The 15,368-nt window shown below is 34.2% G+C and overlaps 2 protein-coding genes across 2 annotated transcripts; one reads left to right on the forward strand and one right to left on the reverse strand.

The window, feature by feature from the left end:
- Window positions 1–6,500: 6,500 nt before the first annotated feature.
- Window positions 6,501–9,914, forward strand: LOC116132394. The gene is made up of 3 exons (XM_031418044.1): window positions 6,501–6,533; window positions 7,257–7,315; window positions 7,877–9,914. Exon 3 carries the CDS (start codon window positions 7,887–7,889, stop codon window positions 9,843–9,845), a length of 1,959 nt encoding a protein of 652 aa, XP_031273904.1. The 5' UTR covers window positions 6,501–6,533; window positions 7,257–7,315; window positions 7,877–7,886; the 3' UTR covers window positions 9,846–9,914.
- Window positions 9,915–10,667: 753 nt separating this feature from the next.
- LOC116132387 (endo-1,3;1,4-beta-D-glucanase-like) lies at window positions 10,668–13,994 on the reverse strand. Its single transcript, XM_031418040.1, has 7 exons — window positions 13,795–13,994; window positions 13,610–13,631; window positions 12,167–12,293; window positions 11,513–11,603; window positions 11,316–11,405; window positions 11,150–11,250; window positions 10,668–10,823 (listed from the first exon to the last, which is right to left on the reverse strand). Exons 1-7 carry the CDS (start codon window positions 13,940–13,942, stop codon window positions 10,683–10,685), a joined length of 720 nt encoding a protein of 239 aa, XP_031273900.1. The 5' UTR covers window positions 13,943–13,994; the 3' UTR covers window positions 10,668–10,682.
- Between the last annotated feature and the right edge of the window lie 1,374 nt (window positions 13,995–15,368).

The raw sequence follows: 15,368 nt of genomic DNA on the forward strand, positions 1-15,368 counted from the left end.
GTCCTATATTTTGCTAAAGCTACTAAAAATATAATTTCTGTTTCTGTATTATGTAAATATGGTTACAATGTACAGTTCAATAAAAATGAATGTCTAGTTTATTTTGGAAATAAACTTGTTGGCAAAGCTATCACTACAAATGGTTTGTATGTGCTAGAATTAAATGACCATAGCATAATGAATTCCAGAACTAATAAACGAACTCGAAATGAAATTAATCATAAATTACTTTGGCATCATAGATTAGGTCATATAGGAGATAGAAGAGTAATCCAGTTAGAAGAAAGTGGACTTTTAAGTTCATTGGGTTCAGAACCTTATCCGACCTATGAATCTTGTCTTCAAGGAAAAATGACCAAGTCACCCTTTAAGAGTAAAAGGGAAAGGGCCAAAGAATTGATGGAATTAATACATACAAATGTATGTGGACCATTTAATGAAATTGCCAGAGGAGGTTTTCACTACTTTATTATCTTTATTGATGATTATTCAAGGTATGGGTATTTGTATTTAATGAAATACAAATCAGAATCTTTTGAAAAGTTCAAAGAATTCAAGAATGAAGTAGAGAAACAAACTAGAAAGAGTATTAAAATTCTACGATCAGATCATGGAGGTGAATACTTAAGTACCGAATTTCAAGATTTTCTAAAAGAAAATGGGATTATATCACAATTAACTCCTCCATTTACACCACAACACAATGGTGTATCTGAAAGGAGAAATCATACTTTATTGGATATGGTACGATCGATGATGACTTTTATGGACATGTCAATTTACTTGTGGGGTTATGCCCTATAGACAGCAGTGCATATTTTAAATAGAGCACCATCTAAATCAGTCCAGAAAACACCATATGAAGTATATATGGTATGGCAAACCACCTAGTCTTAACTATTTAAAGGTCTGGGGTTGTCCAGCTTATGTCAAGACTGTCAAAACAGACAAGTTGGACAAAAGATCTAAAAAACGTCGGTTTATAGGGTATCCTAAAGAAAGTTTAGGATATTATTGTTACTTCCCTACTGATCAAAGAATCTCAATTAGTAGAAACACACATTTCCTTGAGAAAGAATTTTTAGAAGAAGGAGGTGCAGGAAGAAAAATTGAACTCAAGGAATATTTCGAAGAGTCTCAAATCGATAATACTTAGATAGGTGAACCAGATCAAGAACCTTCAACGCATGACACAACGGCTCTAGCTCATAAATCTTCTAAAATATCTCGACCTCCAGAGAGATATTATGGTTGTCTACATGAAAAAGTTTTTGAATCTTTTTTAGTGGGAGAAGTTGATCATGGAGATGATCCTAAAACTTATGAAGAAGCGATATTAGATATCGATTCTGGAAGATGGCTAGAAGCAATGAATTCTGAAATAGAATCCATGCACGCTAATCAAGTTTGGACACTTGTTAATCCTCTAGAAGGAAGAGTTCCTATTGGTTGTAAATGGGTCTTCAAGAGAAAGTTTGACAAAGATAGAAAGGTAGAGACCTATAAAGCTAGACTGGTAGCGAAAGGTTATACTAAAAAACAAGGGTTGGATTATGAGAAAACTTTTTCACCAGTTGCAATGCTTAAATCCATTAGAATCATGCTAGCCATAACAACATACTATGATTATGAAACTTGGCAGATGGATGTCAAGACCGAGTTCCTCAATGGATTTATTGAAGAAAACATATATATGCAACAACCTGAAGGTTTTGTATCCAATACTGAGAGACATAAAGTGTGCAAATTACGTAGATCCATTTATAGATTGAAGCAAGCTTCCAGAAGCTGGAATATTTTGTTTATTGAAACGATCAAAACTTTTGGTTTCATAAAGAATCTGGATGAACTGTATGTATACAAGTGGGTAAAAGATCATGTCATGATTTTCCTCATACTATATGTAGATGACATATTATTAATGGGAAATGATATTAGCATGATGATCAAAATTAAGATATGGTTGTCAAAGGCTTTCTCAATGAAAGATTTGGGAGAAGCAAATTACATCCTAGGAATTCGCATCTATAGAAATAGAGCGAAAGGACTGATTGGGTTATCTCAAAGCATGTATATAGAGAAAATGTTGAAAAAGTTCAACATGCAAGACTCAAAAAGAGGTTTTTTGCCTTGCGGTCATGGACTACATCTTTCTATGGATATGAGTCCTAAGACTAATCAGGAGCGAAAGCGGATGCGTAATATACCTAATGCTTCAGCCATAGGTAGTCTTATGTACGCAATACTATGTACAAGGCTTGATATAGCCCATGCTATAAGTGTTGCGAGCAGATATCAATCAAATTCAGGAGAGAAATATTGGTCAACAGTTAAAATAATCTTTAAGTACTTGAGAAGGACTAAAGATTTAATACTGAGTTATGGAGTTTAGAATTGAAAATCCAAGGATACTCAGATTCTGATTTTCAATCAGATGTGGATGAGAGAAAGTCTACATCCGGATTCATCTTTACATGTAATGGAGAAGCAGTTAGTTGGAAAATTTCTAAGCAGTCGACCATTGCCGACTCCACTACAGAAACTGAATATATTGCCGCTTCAGAAGCAACAAAAGAAGGTGTGTGAATATGCAAATTTGTAGCTGAACTTGATGTGGTTCCGAACATGAGTTATCCGATAACCTTGTTATGTGACAATAATGGTGCTATTGCACAAGCAAAGGAACCAAGAGCACACCAAAAATCAAAACATATTTAGCGTAAATATCATATTTTGAGAGAGCTTGTTGAAGCTGGAGAAATTTTGGTGCAAAAACACCTTCAGCGGATAACGTAGCTAACCCACCTACTATAGCAATGACACAGAAGCAATTAGATCATCATCTTGAGAAGATGTGTATTAGATACCACAACGATTGGCTCTAGTGCAAGTGGGAGTTTTGTTAGTGTATGCCCTAGGAACCAATCGTGTTGTCAGTTCCAAGGTATTATGTTTTGTATATATATGTTAATGTATATATTTTTGTATATACATTTTTATCTTATTAATAAAGAAAGTGTTCTTATTTCACATATGATTTACTGCTTCATTTATATATATGTATTACATGTAAAATGTCCAGATGATACAAATCTTTAGAAGACCAAAATCATCAAAGTATTCTTTACATAGGTAATATTAATTAGGCAATAATATTACATAGTAGGCATGTTGAATGCCTCAATTGAATATCATGTGATGGTATTAGTGTGGGTGATTATAGAAGTTATATCACTAGGGCATTAGTATGGATAAGCGTTTAGTGAACTGTTTATCGAATATGACCATTTATGATAAATTACATGGACATTTAGAATGCAATCAGTGATAAATCATAAGATCGTACTAGTATACTATTAATCTGTACATCTGAGATATCACAGTTGGATTCTGCATAAACACATATGGTTCATATGGTGTATAAACACGAGACTAATCATGTCATATGTAAAAAGCTGATTTGGCCATGTGTTATTTATGTCTAAAGACAAGTGATAGTCAAGATGGGATTCATTGACTTGATTTAGGATGATATCAAGTTCCTAGACAAATGTCAAGATAAATTAGAAGAGGGAAATCTTCGGCCAGGGTATATAAAATGTTACCTGAAAGGTTGTTTCATGGTGACATGTTCCGTATATAGTGATTGTCAATTTGATATAAGATTAAGACAAGGATTTTGACATACCATGAATCCATTATTCTTAATTGGGATTAGACAACGAAAGAATTTAATTACACAACGCATATGATTATAAAAGGGTTCATTGGAGTATATGATCTTCATTATGACCTAGGGGTTATGGAGCATTACTAGATGCCTACCATAATCGGTGGGAGTTTTGGTCATAAAAAGTTATGACGAAATATATCGGAATAGACTACAATATTAGGCCCACGGCTAGGCCACAGTGAACATAAGAGGTCACAAATAAAAACAAAGGAAAATGGAGAAATAGCCAAAGAGAGTTGATTATCCAAGGTTGGCTAGCATCTACTAAGGGTAATAAAGTTATTTATATTATTATCATTGAATTAGATTCAATGGAGAGTTATGTTAGTAATTATGAATAATTTAAGGGTTAAATTTCTAATTGGAATTAAATGGAATTCCAATTCATAATTAATCATTTTCTTTATATTAAATTGCATTTAATAATGGGTTGTAATTGTAAACATATAAACAATTTAAGGGTTTAATTGTTATGTAAACAATTTAAGAGTTAAATTGTCAATTATGATTAAATGTTAATTCACTGTTATTATCTAAAGAAGTTTAATAACTTCATAATAATTATGGAATTATTTACAACTCCAAAACAATTATGGAATTGTTTAAGGAAGTCCAAAACAATTATTGAATTGTTTACAAGGCTACATATATAAAGAAAATGAAATATCAAATTTAGTGTAGAGATCAAAAAAATTTCTAAGAACCTTAAATATCTCTCTTGGCCTTATTCTACTTTTACCTTAGTGTGGATACTCTTTTGTTTAATTTCTCTTAAAATTAAAAGTCTCCAAGGTTGCTAAGGACTTAAGGTAACAAGCTACACCTTGTTTTAAATTTGATTGAAAATTTTTGCAAAATACTAATATGTATTTTATAGTATTATATGCATCATTCTCCATGCATTCCAACCTTCAATTGTAGCTCGAAATCATGTTCACAACCATAAAATAGGAGTTGGACACTTTGTTTTGATAAGGTTGTTGTGTTGTCTACCTCCGTGGGGGTGATGAAGCTCGAATCACTAAAATTAATGGGGATTTTAAGGCAAAGACACTTGTGCATATTGTATGCATTGGACTGGACCAAGTGAAGTTTGTAATTCTGTGTAACTGTCGTAACAGAAAAACATAAACTTCATACCTTAGCACTTAGGCATATTTACCTTAATCCTTAGTGGGTAGTGTACATTTGATTTGTAGACTGCATTCTTTGATTAGAGTAGAAGGTGATATTTTGTTGTTTAACAGATCAATACCCTAGCTGATTGGGATTGTAGCTCTATGGGTCCGAGACACTATTCCATAGATACAGAATTCATAACTTTGAAAAGTTTAAGGGATACCGCCTTGTGGGTTTTACAGGGTCTTGAATGATGAGACTTGGCCAAACATTTGATGAAGTTTTCATTAAACATTTATCATTTAGTGGGAGTAAAATTAGTTGCAAGGAAAAGATGTAACTGGAAGGGCATATTGGTATAGTGACCTAGTTCTAGTTCTAGTTCTAGTTATCGATATTCCATGAGGGTATAGATGTAATTGTCACTAAATGGAAAGGTTTTAATGAGATAATTTAATCGGATTATATTATCAAAGTTTCTAGTATATAGAATGTTTAATTCAGGAGTGCAGCTTTGTCCCTATAGTGGAGTCGAACAACGCTAACGCATTTGGTACCTTACCTTTATGAGATAAAGGGCTACGAAACCAAATACGTTGAAGCCTATTATTAAACATTTCCTTATGGGTCCCCTAGGTAGCCGATAAAAGTTATCCTGGATGATATGTGTGAAAAAAATAATTTATTCTAATTTATTTGAACTATTTAAAATAGTTCGGAAAATTAAATTAGACAAGTTACGAAATGCATTCAGAGACATGATCAAATATATTAAATATATTTGTGGAGAAAGACTTATATGATTGTCATGTCAAGTATGAGATAATAGTGTGCCAAAAATAATATGATTGGTGGAGGAATACTTGCGTGAGTCTAATGTAAAGTTTTGGATTAAAATGATATTGTCCAAATTCCACTTTCTGAATAAATGTGTCCGGATCACTATTACATGCAAGAATTCATTTTGATAAAAATTGTGATCTCGAACTCTCTCCTCACATGGCCGAACCTTCCTCCTCCAATTCCTTTTGAATTTTTATGTTAAAATATAGTTTTAAACACAAATTAGTAAAGGGTTCACACATACAAGCTTAAAAAGTGTTCCGAAAGTGTCGACACCCACTCGTTCCGTCTAGAAAAATTCGGAACCTTAGGAAGGTCCATTGGTGTTGAAACTTCAATTAGAAGGTAATAAATATTCTCACAACTCGTTTTAGTTGATCCTGGGGTATAGGTTTGAGCTCGCTGGACTTTTGCATGTTGGAGGTTTTTCAGCGACTCCTCGTTTTCGACCCCATCATATATGAAAAGATGTCGTGTGAAATGGTATGTTCAACTGGGCAATTTTTATGACACCGAACAGTTGTGCCTTGCATGAGCACGGTCATACCACCTGAAAAATCTGTATTTGCATTTTGATTTGGTTATGACTTATATCATACCTTAGCATGTTTTGGTTAGTGATCAATCAACTTTTTGATTAGTTTTGATACATCAAAACACATGAGAGGCCAACAAAAAGTTACATATTCTTTACTTAAGAATAATTCATGCTACACTTTTTGTTAACTTCTCTTGGAGCTTTCTCTCTGCCTTTGTATATAAGTAAGATGGCCTCAAAGGTTAGAATTTAAAACAATCGACTTGACATCAAGTCCTTGACTGCATTTTCTTCTTCCAGGTTAGTGAGTTATTTTGTTATGAACATGATGCAAATAAAATTTATGATGCATTAACAAATGGCTTTCTATCTATATATATACATTTTCACGTGTGCATCAGACTATCATTTCTACGAACGTTCTGATTTGACCCCTTACAAGTACGTTTGCAAGCGAAAGTTTGTTTAGCTAATGTCTTTTAGCTCAGGTATGTAGAAATCAAATGGCAATTGTTAAAAGATAAAAACTTATTATTATCTTATTTTTTTACTCACTGGTTTACTTATAAACTTGCCCACTATTTCATTGTGTTTTATATTCTTTACTCAACTTTATAATCAAAATCTTTTATCTTTCATTTGTTATGTTTACTCCTTTTTTTTTTTTTTTTTTTCAAACACAAAACTTTTTAATTTACTACTATTTTTTTACTTTTGCTTTCACATGTCTTCTCCATTTCTCTGTTTTGGCATTTCAAAATAGAAAAAGAAAATGGAAGTAAATGCAGCTAGGGCAGAGCCGGAAAGACCCAAGTATTAACATGAATGAGTTAAATAGCATTTAAGGGAGTTAAATTGTAAGATTCATTGTATAAGGGGGTTGAAGGATAAATGAAATTTTAAGGGTGAAATTTTATATTTTTTTATTTGTATATAAATTTTATATTTGTTATTAAAAATGGTGTAGTTTTATCTGTTTCATTATTCTTATATTTTTAATTTTATTTTCATTGGCCTTTGTAGTTTTACTCCATTTGGAATTTATCAAGCCACAATCACTTGGCTGAAGAACTCGGTGACAGGTAACTATAAAGATTATCTCTTACACTAATTTATGGTGTATTTAAATTCATCAAATCTCTAAGATAGATGAAAATTAATTAAATAAAAATAGATGTCGAAACTTTAAACTTCTCTTAGTCTGCAAAAATAATATTGGAATACGAGAGTTATGTGATATATTATGATTAATATTTTTTTCCTTTTAAAATTAAACGTAAAAAATCACATTTCTATATGGTATGAGCAAAAGATTTTTAAACAATCATAAGGGATATCATCAAAATATGTTTAGTAGTATTGAAAGAACATAAAATTTTATCTATAGTCACATCATGTAGAAAAAAATATTTTCTACAACATTATTCAAATCAACACATGTATTTTTCGTTATTAGCAAAATTAGTTCCTCACTGTAAACGTATATATCTCATATCTCATATTCATCATTCATCTCATAACTATTAACTTAGTTTTATTTATCAAGTTCCAATTTACATTTATTCTCAAAAATGTTCTTTTGGTAAACACGTTTTAGTTGGTTGATACAGTTTCAAACTATGATTTGGTTGATCTGTGAAAAGGAGTACAACCATGCACATTTCTCTAGAAAAAGTACAACAGCTTTGGAATGGATGGGAAATTCGATTATTGGTTTTACTTAGTCTTCTTTTCCAAATGATCCTCATCCTATTTGGTTCTCGAAGAAAATACATAGTAAGAGGATGGATGTTAGTCCTCATTTGGTCATCATATCTAGCAGCAGATTGGATAGCAACTGTTGCTCTAGGCCACCTTGCCACCAGCCAAGAGGATATCGAAGAAAATAATTGTACAAAATCAAGTTACCAACTCCAGGCATTTTGGGCGCCATTCCTTCTTTTACACCTTGGTGGCCCAGACACTATCACGGCGTACTCTTTAGAAGATAATGAGTTGTGGCCAAGGCATTTTCTCGGACTTCTTGTGCAAGTTGGAGTAGCGTTTTATGTCTTGTTACGTTCGAGGAGCAATACGGGCCTCACATATTTGGCTATTCCAATGTTTATTTCTGGAATCATCAAATATGGAGAGCGAACTTTGGTACTTTGGTCTTCGAGTACCGAGAAATTTAGAGATAACTTGCTATTAACTCATGATCCTAGTCCAGATCTTGTTCAATTGACAAAAGAAGAAGAAATCAATGAAGAAGTTCGGAAGGATCCGCTGGTTGTAGCTTACTTTTTGTTCAAGAGATTTACACATTTATTTGCAGGTCTACCTCTCAACGAGGATGAATGGAAGCTAAGCGATAACATCTTTGAGAAAAAGACAGCAGAAGTGGCTTTTGATCTGGTGGCTATTGAGCTTGGATTCATGTATGATTTTCTCTACACAAAGGCAACCATCATTTATTCTCGGTTCGGAATCGTTCTTCGTATTACTAGTTTCCTTTCATCTGTTTGTGCGCTAGTTTTCTTCTCAATCATTGTTGACGTTCATGCTTACTCACCAATTGACTTATCCATAACTTATGTATTGCTCTTTGGAGCTGTTGTGCTAGAGGTTTATGCTTTTATCCTACATTTTTTCTCTGACTGGACAAAACTGATCAATTTGATCATGTTTAAAAAAGCAAACCATAATGTTTGTACATGTCCATCTCCATCAGTCGTGACCAGTCGGAAGAGGTGGTCGGGATACATGGGACAGTTCAACCTTCTGAGTTTTTGCCTCAGAGAAATTTCGACCAGTTATGTCGGAATTCATAAGCTCCTTGCCTTCAACGAATTGTTAGAGAAGTACCAGTATTTGAGCTGGGCAGAAATAGATTTGGTTTGGCACGAAAACATCTTCCAACATCTTTTAAAGAAAATGAATGAATTTGAATTGCTGGGCAAAAAAGCACGTAGTAGTTTGTTGGCTAAGAAAGGTGAGTATGTGTTTAAAAATTGGCCAGAACTGGAGGGTCTTGCAAATCTAGATCTTACTCTTGGATTCGGGGACAGCCTTATTGCGTGGCACTTTGTTACTGATATCTGCTACTGTGAAGATTTAGATAAAGATGAAGATTGGAAAATTAGCAGACGCTTAGCAGATTACATGCTGTATCTTCTAGTGTTTTGTCCATCTGTGATGCCCGAAGAGACTGGTGAAGTGATGTTCACAGCTACTTGTGCCAGGGCTATGCGTTTATTCAGGAATATGAACTCAAGTAGTAAAAATCTTAAAGTTGATGCTTGCAAGTTGCTTCGAGAAGTTCGAGAAAAGGTTAGTAGTAGTTCATCTTCATCATCTCCTGATGATGCATCTGTTGATTCTGCATCTCGTGATGATGCAATTATTAAACTTGCAATAATGATTGTTGAGAAGTTGGATGAGGTTGAAGAAAAGTGGAAGGTGATGAGCGAATATTGGCTGCAAACTTTAATATATGTTGCAGCTAATTCAGAATGGAAAGACCATGGGCAACAACTCAAGAATGGTGGAGAGCTACTTACTCATGTCAAACTTCTTATGGTACATCTTGGCTTGAGTAAAGATTATCTAGATCCTGAACCAAGCCTTCCCTAAATTATTTTTATTTTTCTTGCAAAATATGAATAGCATTTAATAGTTGTGTGACAGCTAGTCTGAAACTTAATTTATTATTTTTTTACATATATCTCTAAATAAAGTTTCATTGTCCTTGCAATTTGAGTATAACATTTTCCTTTTTTTAAGAGTTTGCAAAAGTTGAAACTTTAGTAATTCGAAGGTATTTGTCACGAAAAATTCATTCCAATTTAATTTCTAGATTCTTTCTTTTGGCATATATCTCTTCACAATTCCTATTTTTACTGTACTTTCTTACTTTGCTTCAATTAATTATATTTGCTTTATTCCGTCCAACTCGCTTTCACTTCTCAGAGTCAGAACACCCAAACTTTCACTAAATTCTCAATTCCTTTCACTGTTTACTCACCCTTTTACTGTTCAGAGGTTCAGATTTTCTGATTAACTTATTTTTTTGTCAATCCACCGGCATACTTCAATCATCTCGAATCTTAAATAAAGCTATGAGAATGTTCTCGTTATATTGCTACACAGTTAAAATTTTTATTTTTAGGTGGTAAATTAACGTCATAAATCCAACAGACAACCAAAAGAAGTCAGAACTGGTCAGGGATTATCCAGCAATTCCAACTCTTGCTTAAAAGAGTTTTTGCTCAAATATTTATACATATGAACTTATGCATTGTGACTGATTTCAGCAAGTTTTGATACAAAATGAAAAGGATGATATTCTGAATAGCCCAATATCCAGCAATGATTACACTAACACAGGAAAATTACAAGGATAATCAAAATAGTACTGAGCCAGTTACTTGACTCCTAGTGCAAGTACCCCACCAAGGCTAGCTGATTCTGTCACTTGACATGCTTAGTAAACCAGTTTAACATGTCCTCATGCGCCTCTTCTGCGCTCTTCACAGCAGATTCATCTTCAACTTTGTACTTAACTGTCCATCCATGTGAGACACCAGGGAATATTTTAACCAAGGAATCAATCTGCAATTAGCAATCATACATATAGAATGTAAGTTTGTATACACGAGCTTATGTTGGAAAACACACAACCACTGTTGCTAGAGAGAAAATAATCTTTCGTCTTTCAAACTCTTACAGAAAATTGGATTTTCTGTTTACTGTTGAAACATGATTCTTTCCACATTAAAGGCAAGCTCAAGTTTCACCAAATGCTCACAGATGCAAGAGGAAACCAATTAAATTTTGCAATAGTTTGTATTTGAAGCAGCATATTTTCATGGCCTAAATTTTGGATTTTGATGGAATGCATAATAATAAACAAATTTTCTCATTTGAGGATCTCTTACCTCAGATTTTGATGACAGTATTTCTCCAAAATGTTTCACTTGCTCTGCTGGGGTAATATGATCAATTTCAGCTCCCAAAATAGCAACTGGAATCTTTACCTCTGAAAAAAGTTATGATTCTTCAGTAACAAATACGTTCAGTGAGCTAGGGAAGTGGAAAACTTACCATTGATATCATCAACTGTGATCCGGCTAGGATGCAACAGAACGGCAGCCTGAATATAGTCAGTACTTGCCAATTTCACAGCCACCCTCCCTGATTCAGATGCAAGTAATGAAATTTCAGTGTCTAATGTTCAATATTATCAAGCTATGGGGCCATATTACTCCTTAAAATGACAAAAGAGAACGAAAAAAGCTCACCTCCCCAGCAAAAACCTGCAGCCCCTATGGCAGACACACCTTTACTTTTGAGAGCAGCAATCACTGGTTTGGCATCTTCGTATCCTTTGTCCTACCAAGGAATTATTTAAGTTAAGCAGTGCAGTTCAACAAAAGGCTATTAGATCAATTGTTGATTTGCAAAGTCTAATTCACCATATATTGGCATTAATAGGAGATTAGCCAGAGAGGACTTTACTGTTGTACAAGTTCAAGATGATGACAACTCTATCCAAAGAAGGTTAGCACAGCGGTTGATGCGGATTGTTTCAAATAATCCAAGGTAACAAAATGAAATTGAAATGGATCTATTTCACATTTTTTACATGGCCTTTTAAATGATTTCAACTCTTATGTTGAAAATGAAAACTATATCAAGTCTTTTCTAAGTATATCGAATATATCTGTTTCTCTAAATTATTTGTTACAATGAATTCAATATGAGGATATGACTATATCTATCATCATCTCGTTGACCTCCCAAAAGAGATGGTGGCTAAATTGTTATATAATGCGTATAACTGTAACAATATTCAAAAGAAATTTTGAAATCATTAAATTGGTAAGCAGTATACTTATGATTTGTCAATTTCAGCAGTGCATCCTACAAACACTTTAATGAAGCAATAAACTGACCGTGGTATGAACTTTTCTCCATGCATCTCGATCAAATTGTGGGTTGCTCAGATCAACAGGATCACCGTAAAAGAAATCAGGAGCCATGACTAAGAATCCAGCTGCTGCAACTTTGTCTGCTAGTTTCCTGTACAGTAAGACAATACAAATATCCAATCAACTGAAAAATATACATTAAATTTACTACCGAAAGAAATTAAAGGATAAAGAGGGGTTAACATATCAAATGCATTGTTCTAAGATCTCTATTTGTTTACCCAGGAAACTGTGTTATGCAGTGGATAGACTACCTCTGATGGCAATGATAGTAAAAGGAATAGTATTCTAAGTGCTAATTGTACATCAGACTGCTTCTTACAGTCTCCAGGACATGATTCAATGGCATTTGGCTCTTTACTTCCATTGTTGAACTTGAAAACAAGTTCAAAACATGAGAGAAAAATTCATCCTTTTTTAAATATTCAAAATGAATATATTATTTTGTCACAAAGTTAAACAATGACCATTACATCTCATAATCATTCTCTTCAATTTACATCACCAATTAGAAGTGAAAAAGATAAGGTGGGCTTGGGTAAAAGCCAAGCCCAAAATTAGTGAAGGGAGGAGGGTCCCTCTCAACCACATATAGCGCTATACCATGATAAAGTGGGCATGGATAGAACTCACTCCCAAAAAGTAACTCAAGGGAAGAGAGAGTTCAATCACATATATACACTATAACAGCTCACAAATTTAGCGATGTGGGACAAATCTAACATAATAGACCATGAAGATTGAACTTTTCATGTCCTTAGGCAACATTATGGGAAAAATCTCAACATGATACAACCAACCATTCAGCATCACCATAGAACAATCTCTTCGTTGCAGATGAGAGCTGGGCACACCTTAACTATATTACACATAATACAAGCGTGTTTATTTCTTTTCCCTTTCTCACAGGCATGCTTAAAACTTATTATGCTAAATATGAAATAGTAAAGGCATCAAATACATTATAGTGTACCATTCAACAAAGATATGGGGTTCATGGATGGGATACATTTTTCTATCTCCGGGCCACATGATACAAATTGGGCTAATTAGCTACTCTGATTAAGCTCAGTTGTACCAATTAATGCTATAACATAGGTACTTCCGGATCTTATAAATTGCAAAATTTGTAGCAAAAGAAACATGGAAAGCCTATTTCCAATAAGGTGTATTGCTAGTCTGAATGTAAGTCGTCTAATGTAACAAATGTTTATATAAGAACCCACCAAGTTAACATGCTATACCATATAAAAGAAAATTCTGCGTTTCTTCTTCACAAGATAAATAACATATTCAAATTAACATCAATAATTGTAACAAATAGTTACTGTATTCTTAACTTATTGACAACGTTAAAGCTTAAGAATCAATTAATGCAAAAGCTAAATCAATAATCAGTAACCATACCTAAAGAGGGGCGCTTCATAGCCTGCAAAATTTTCAAGAAGAAAAGCATATATCAGATAATATTAACTCAAAGAAAGCGTAACATTTACCAAAAAATGGGAACCCCACATCAAAATAAACCATATATGATCAATAAAGCTTATATAAATTAATGGAAATGAAAGAATGTGAAGATGGGTTGTTACCAAAAATATCAGAAACGAGAAGAATAGCGAGCTTAGAATCAGAAGGTCCAGTGACATAAGTGTTGAGGCCAGCAATTTCTTGGACAGTCCCTGCTCCACAAGTGGAGCTGAGGGTTGGTGGGTTTTCGAGGCACTGAGAGCTTGCCATATTTCTTCTTCAGACTTCACTCACTCTTTCAGGAGTAGAAAAGAAAAGTGGAGGGAATCAAAATCATTTTAATGCTTTATAGGGACAGGGAGACATATAAAATGATTTAAACCACGTCACTGCTTTCGTCAAGTAATCCAACGTTGTCGGTCGCCGTGTCACTTCTTCCCTTCTTGGGCAATCAATTTGCAGCTTTGACGGACTGACTCTCAACCACTTTTCAAAATGCCATTATACATGCCTTTCGCACTGCATTATGCATGCCTTCGTCGTTGTCGATTCTGTATGAATTTATCCAACATTTATAGTTGATGCTAATAAGTTTTATATTTATCCACAAACAGTTTTCAGAAAGTAAATTTAGTTGGAATGAAGGTGGCAGTGGGCCAGTGGCACTACTCTTTGGGTGTTTGGTTCAAGAATGTTAGATTACTGGGAATGTTGGATTACTAGAAAGATAGATTACCTTAGAAGATTACTGGGAATATTTAAGAAAATATCTTTGGTTAGTTGGTGGGTATGTTATATTAATATGTTTGGTTATGGGAATAAATTGGTGGGTATGTTATTTAAATTACTAAATTGACCCTCTTTTAAATATTATTTTTATTATTAATTTTTGAATAATTTCTTTTAACCCCCAATATTTCAGATTTAGCTAAAATACCCCCGCTTATAAAAAACTTTAATTTATGACGAAATCACCCCCACCTCCTGCTGCCACCGCGAACCACCGTCGAAAAATCCCCGGAGCCCCTAAAAAGAAGAAAATTCTGTGGGAGGCTCCGGAAGGCTTCCTTATGGCCATTTTCGGCCATATTGATGGCCTAAAACGGCCATATCAGGCCAGATCTGGCCGTTAACGGCCAGATCCCTGGCCATTATCGGTCAGGTCTGGACCAGATCTGGCCGTTAACGACCACAGATTTGGCCCAGACCTGGCCGATAATGGCCAGATTTTCCGGCCAGATCTGGCCTGATATGGCCGGAAACGGCCATAACGAAGCTCCCCGGAGCTTCCCACGGAATTTTCTTCTTCATTAGGGACTCCGGCGATTTTTCGGCGGTGGTCCGTGGTGGTTGGCCTGCTGTCGACGGTGGTGGCTGGGTGGCAGTGGTGGTGGTAGCTGGGTGGCTGTGGTGGTCCGTAAATAATTTTAAATATAAGGGTATTATTGTCTAAAATTTTAATTAAACAAGGGTAAAATTAAAATAGGATATTAATGTAAATTCGTTTTAAAGTAGGGGTATTATTGTCTAAAATTTTTATTAATAAGGGATAAAATTGTGACAAAAAAAGATAACCCTGGTAATCTCAGAATACTTAAGAAAATGGAGGTAATCAGATTACCTCTGATATTACCAATAGTAACCACTATTGGTATTTGAAGATTACCGGTATCTGATATTACTTGACAACCAAACA

The sequence above is a fragment of the Pistacia vera genome, unplaced genomic scaffold, assembly GCF_008641045.1.
Source record: "Pistacia vera cultivar Batoury unplaced genomic scaffold, PisVer_v2 Contig250, whole genome shotgun sequence".
Taxonomy (NCBI): Eukaryota; Viridiplantae; Streptophyta; class Magnoliopsida; order Sapindales; family Anacardiaceae; genus Pistacia; species Pistacia vera.

Bases quoted from the DNA above. Each gene is read 5' to 3' on its own strand.
- LOC116132394 (XM_031418044.1), top strand. From the start codon at position 7,887: ATGCACATTTCTCTAGAAAAAGTACAACAGCTTTGGAATGGATGGGAA.
- LOC116132387 (XM_031418040.1), bottom strand. From the start codon at position 13,942: ATGGCAAGCTCTCAGTGCCTCGAAAACCCACCAACCCTCAGCTCCACT. The intron at 12,294-13,609 runs GTATGGTTACTG...CTTACTGTACAG, and splicing joins TATGAAGCGCCCCTCTTTAG to GAAACTAGCAGACAAAGTTG. The intron at 11,251-11,315 runs GTAAGTTTTCCA...AACTTTTTTCAG, and splicing joins CACAGTTGATGATATCAATG to AGGTAAAGATTCCAGTTGCT.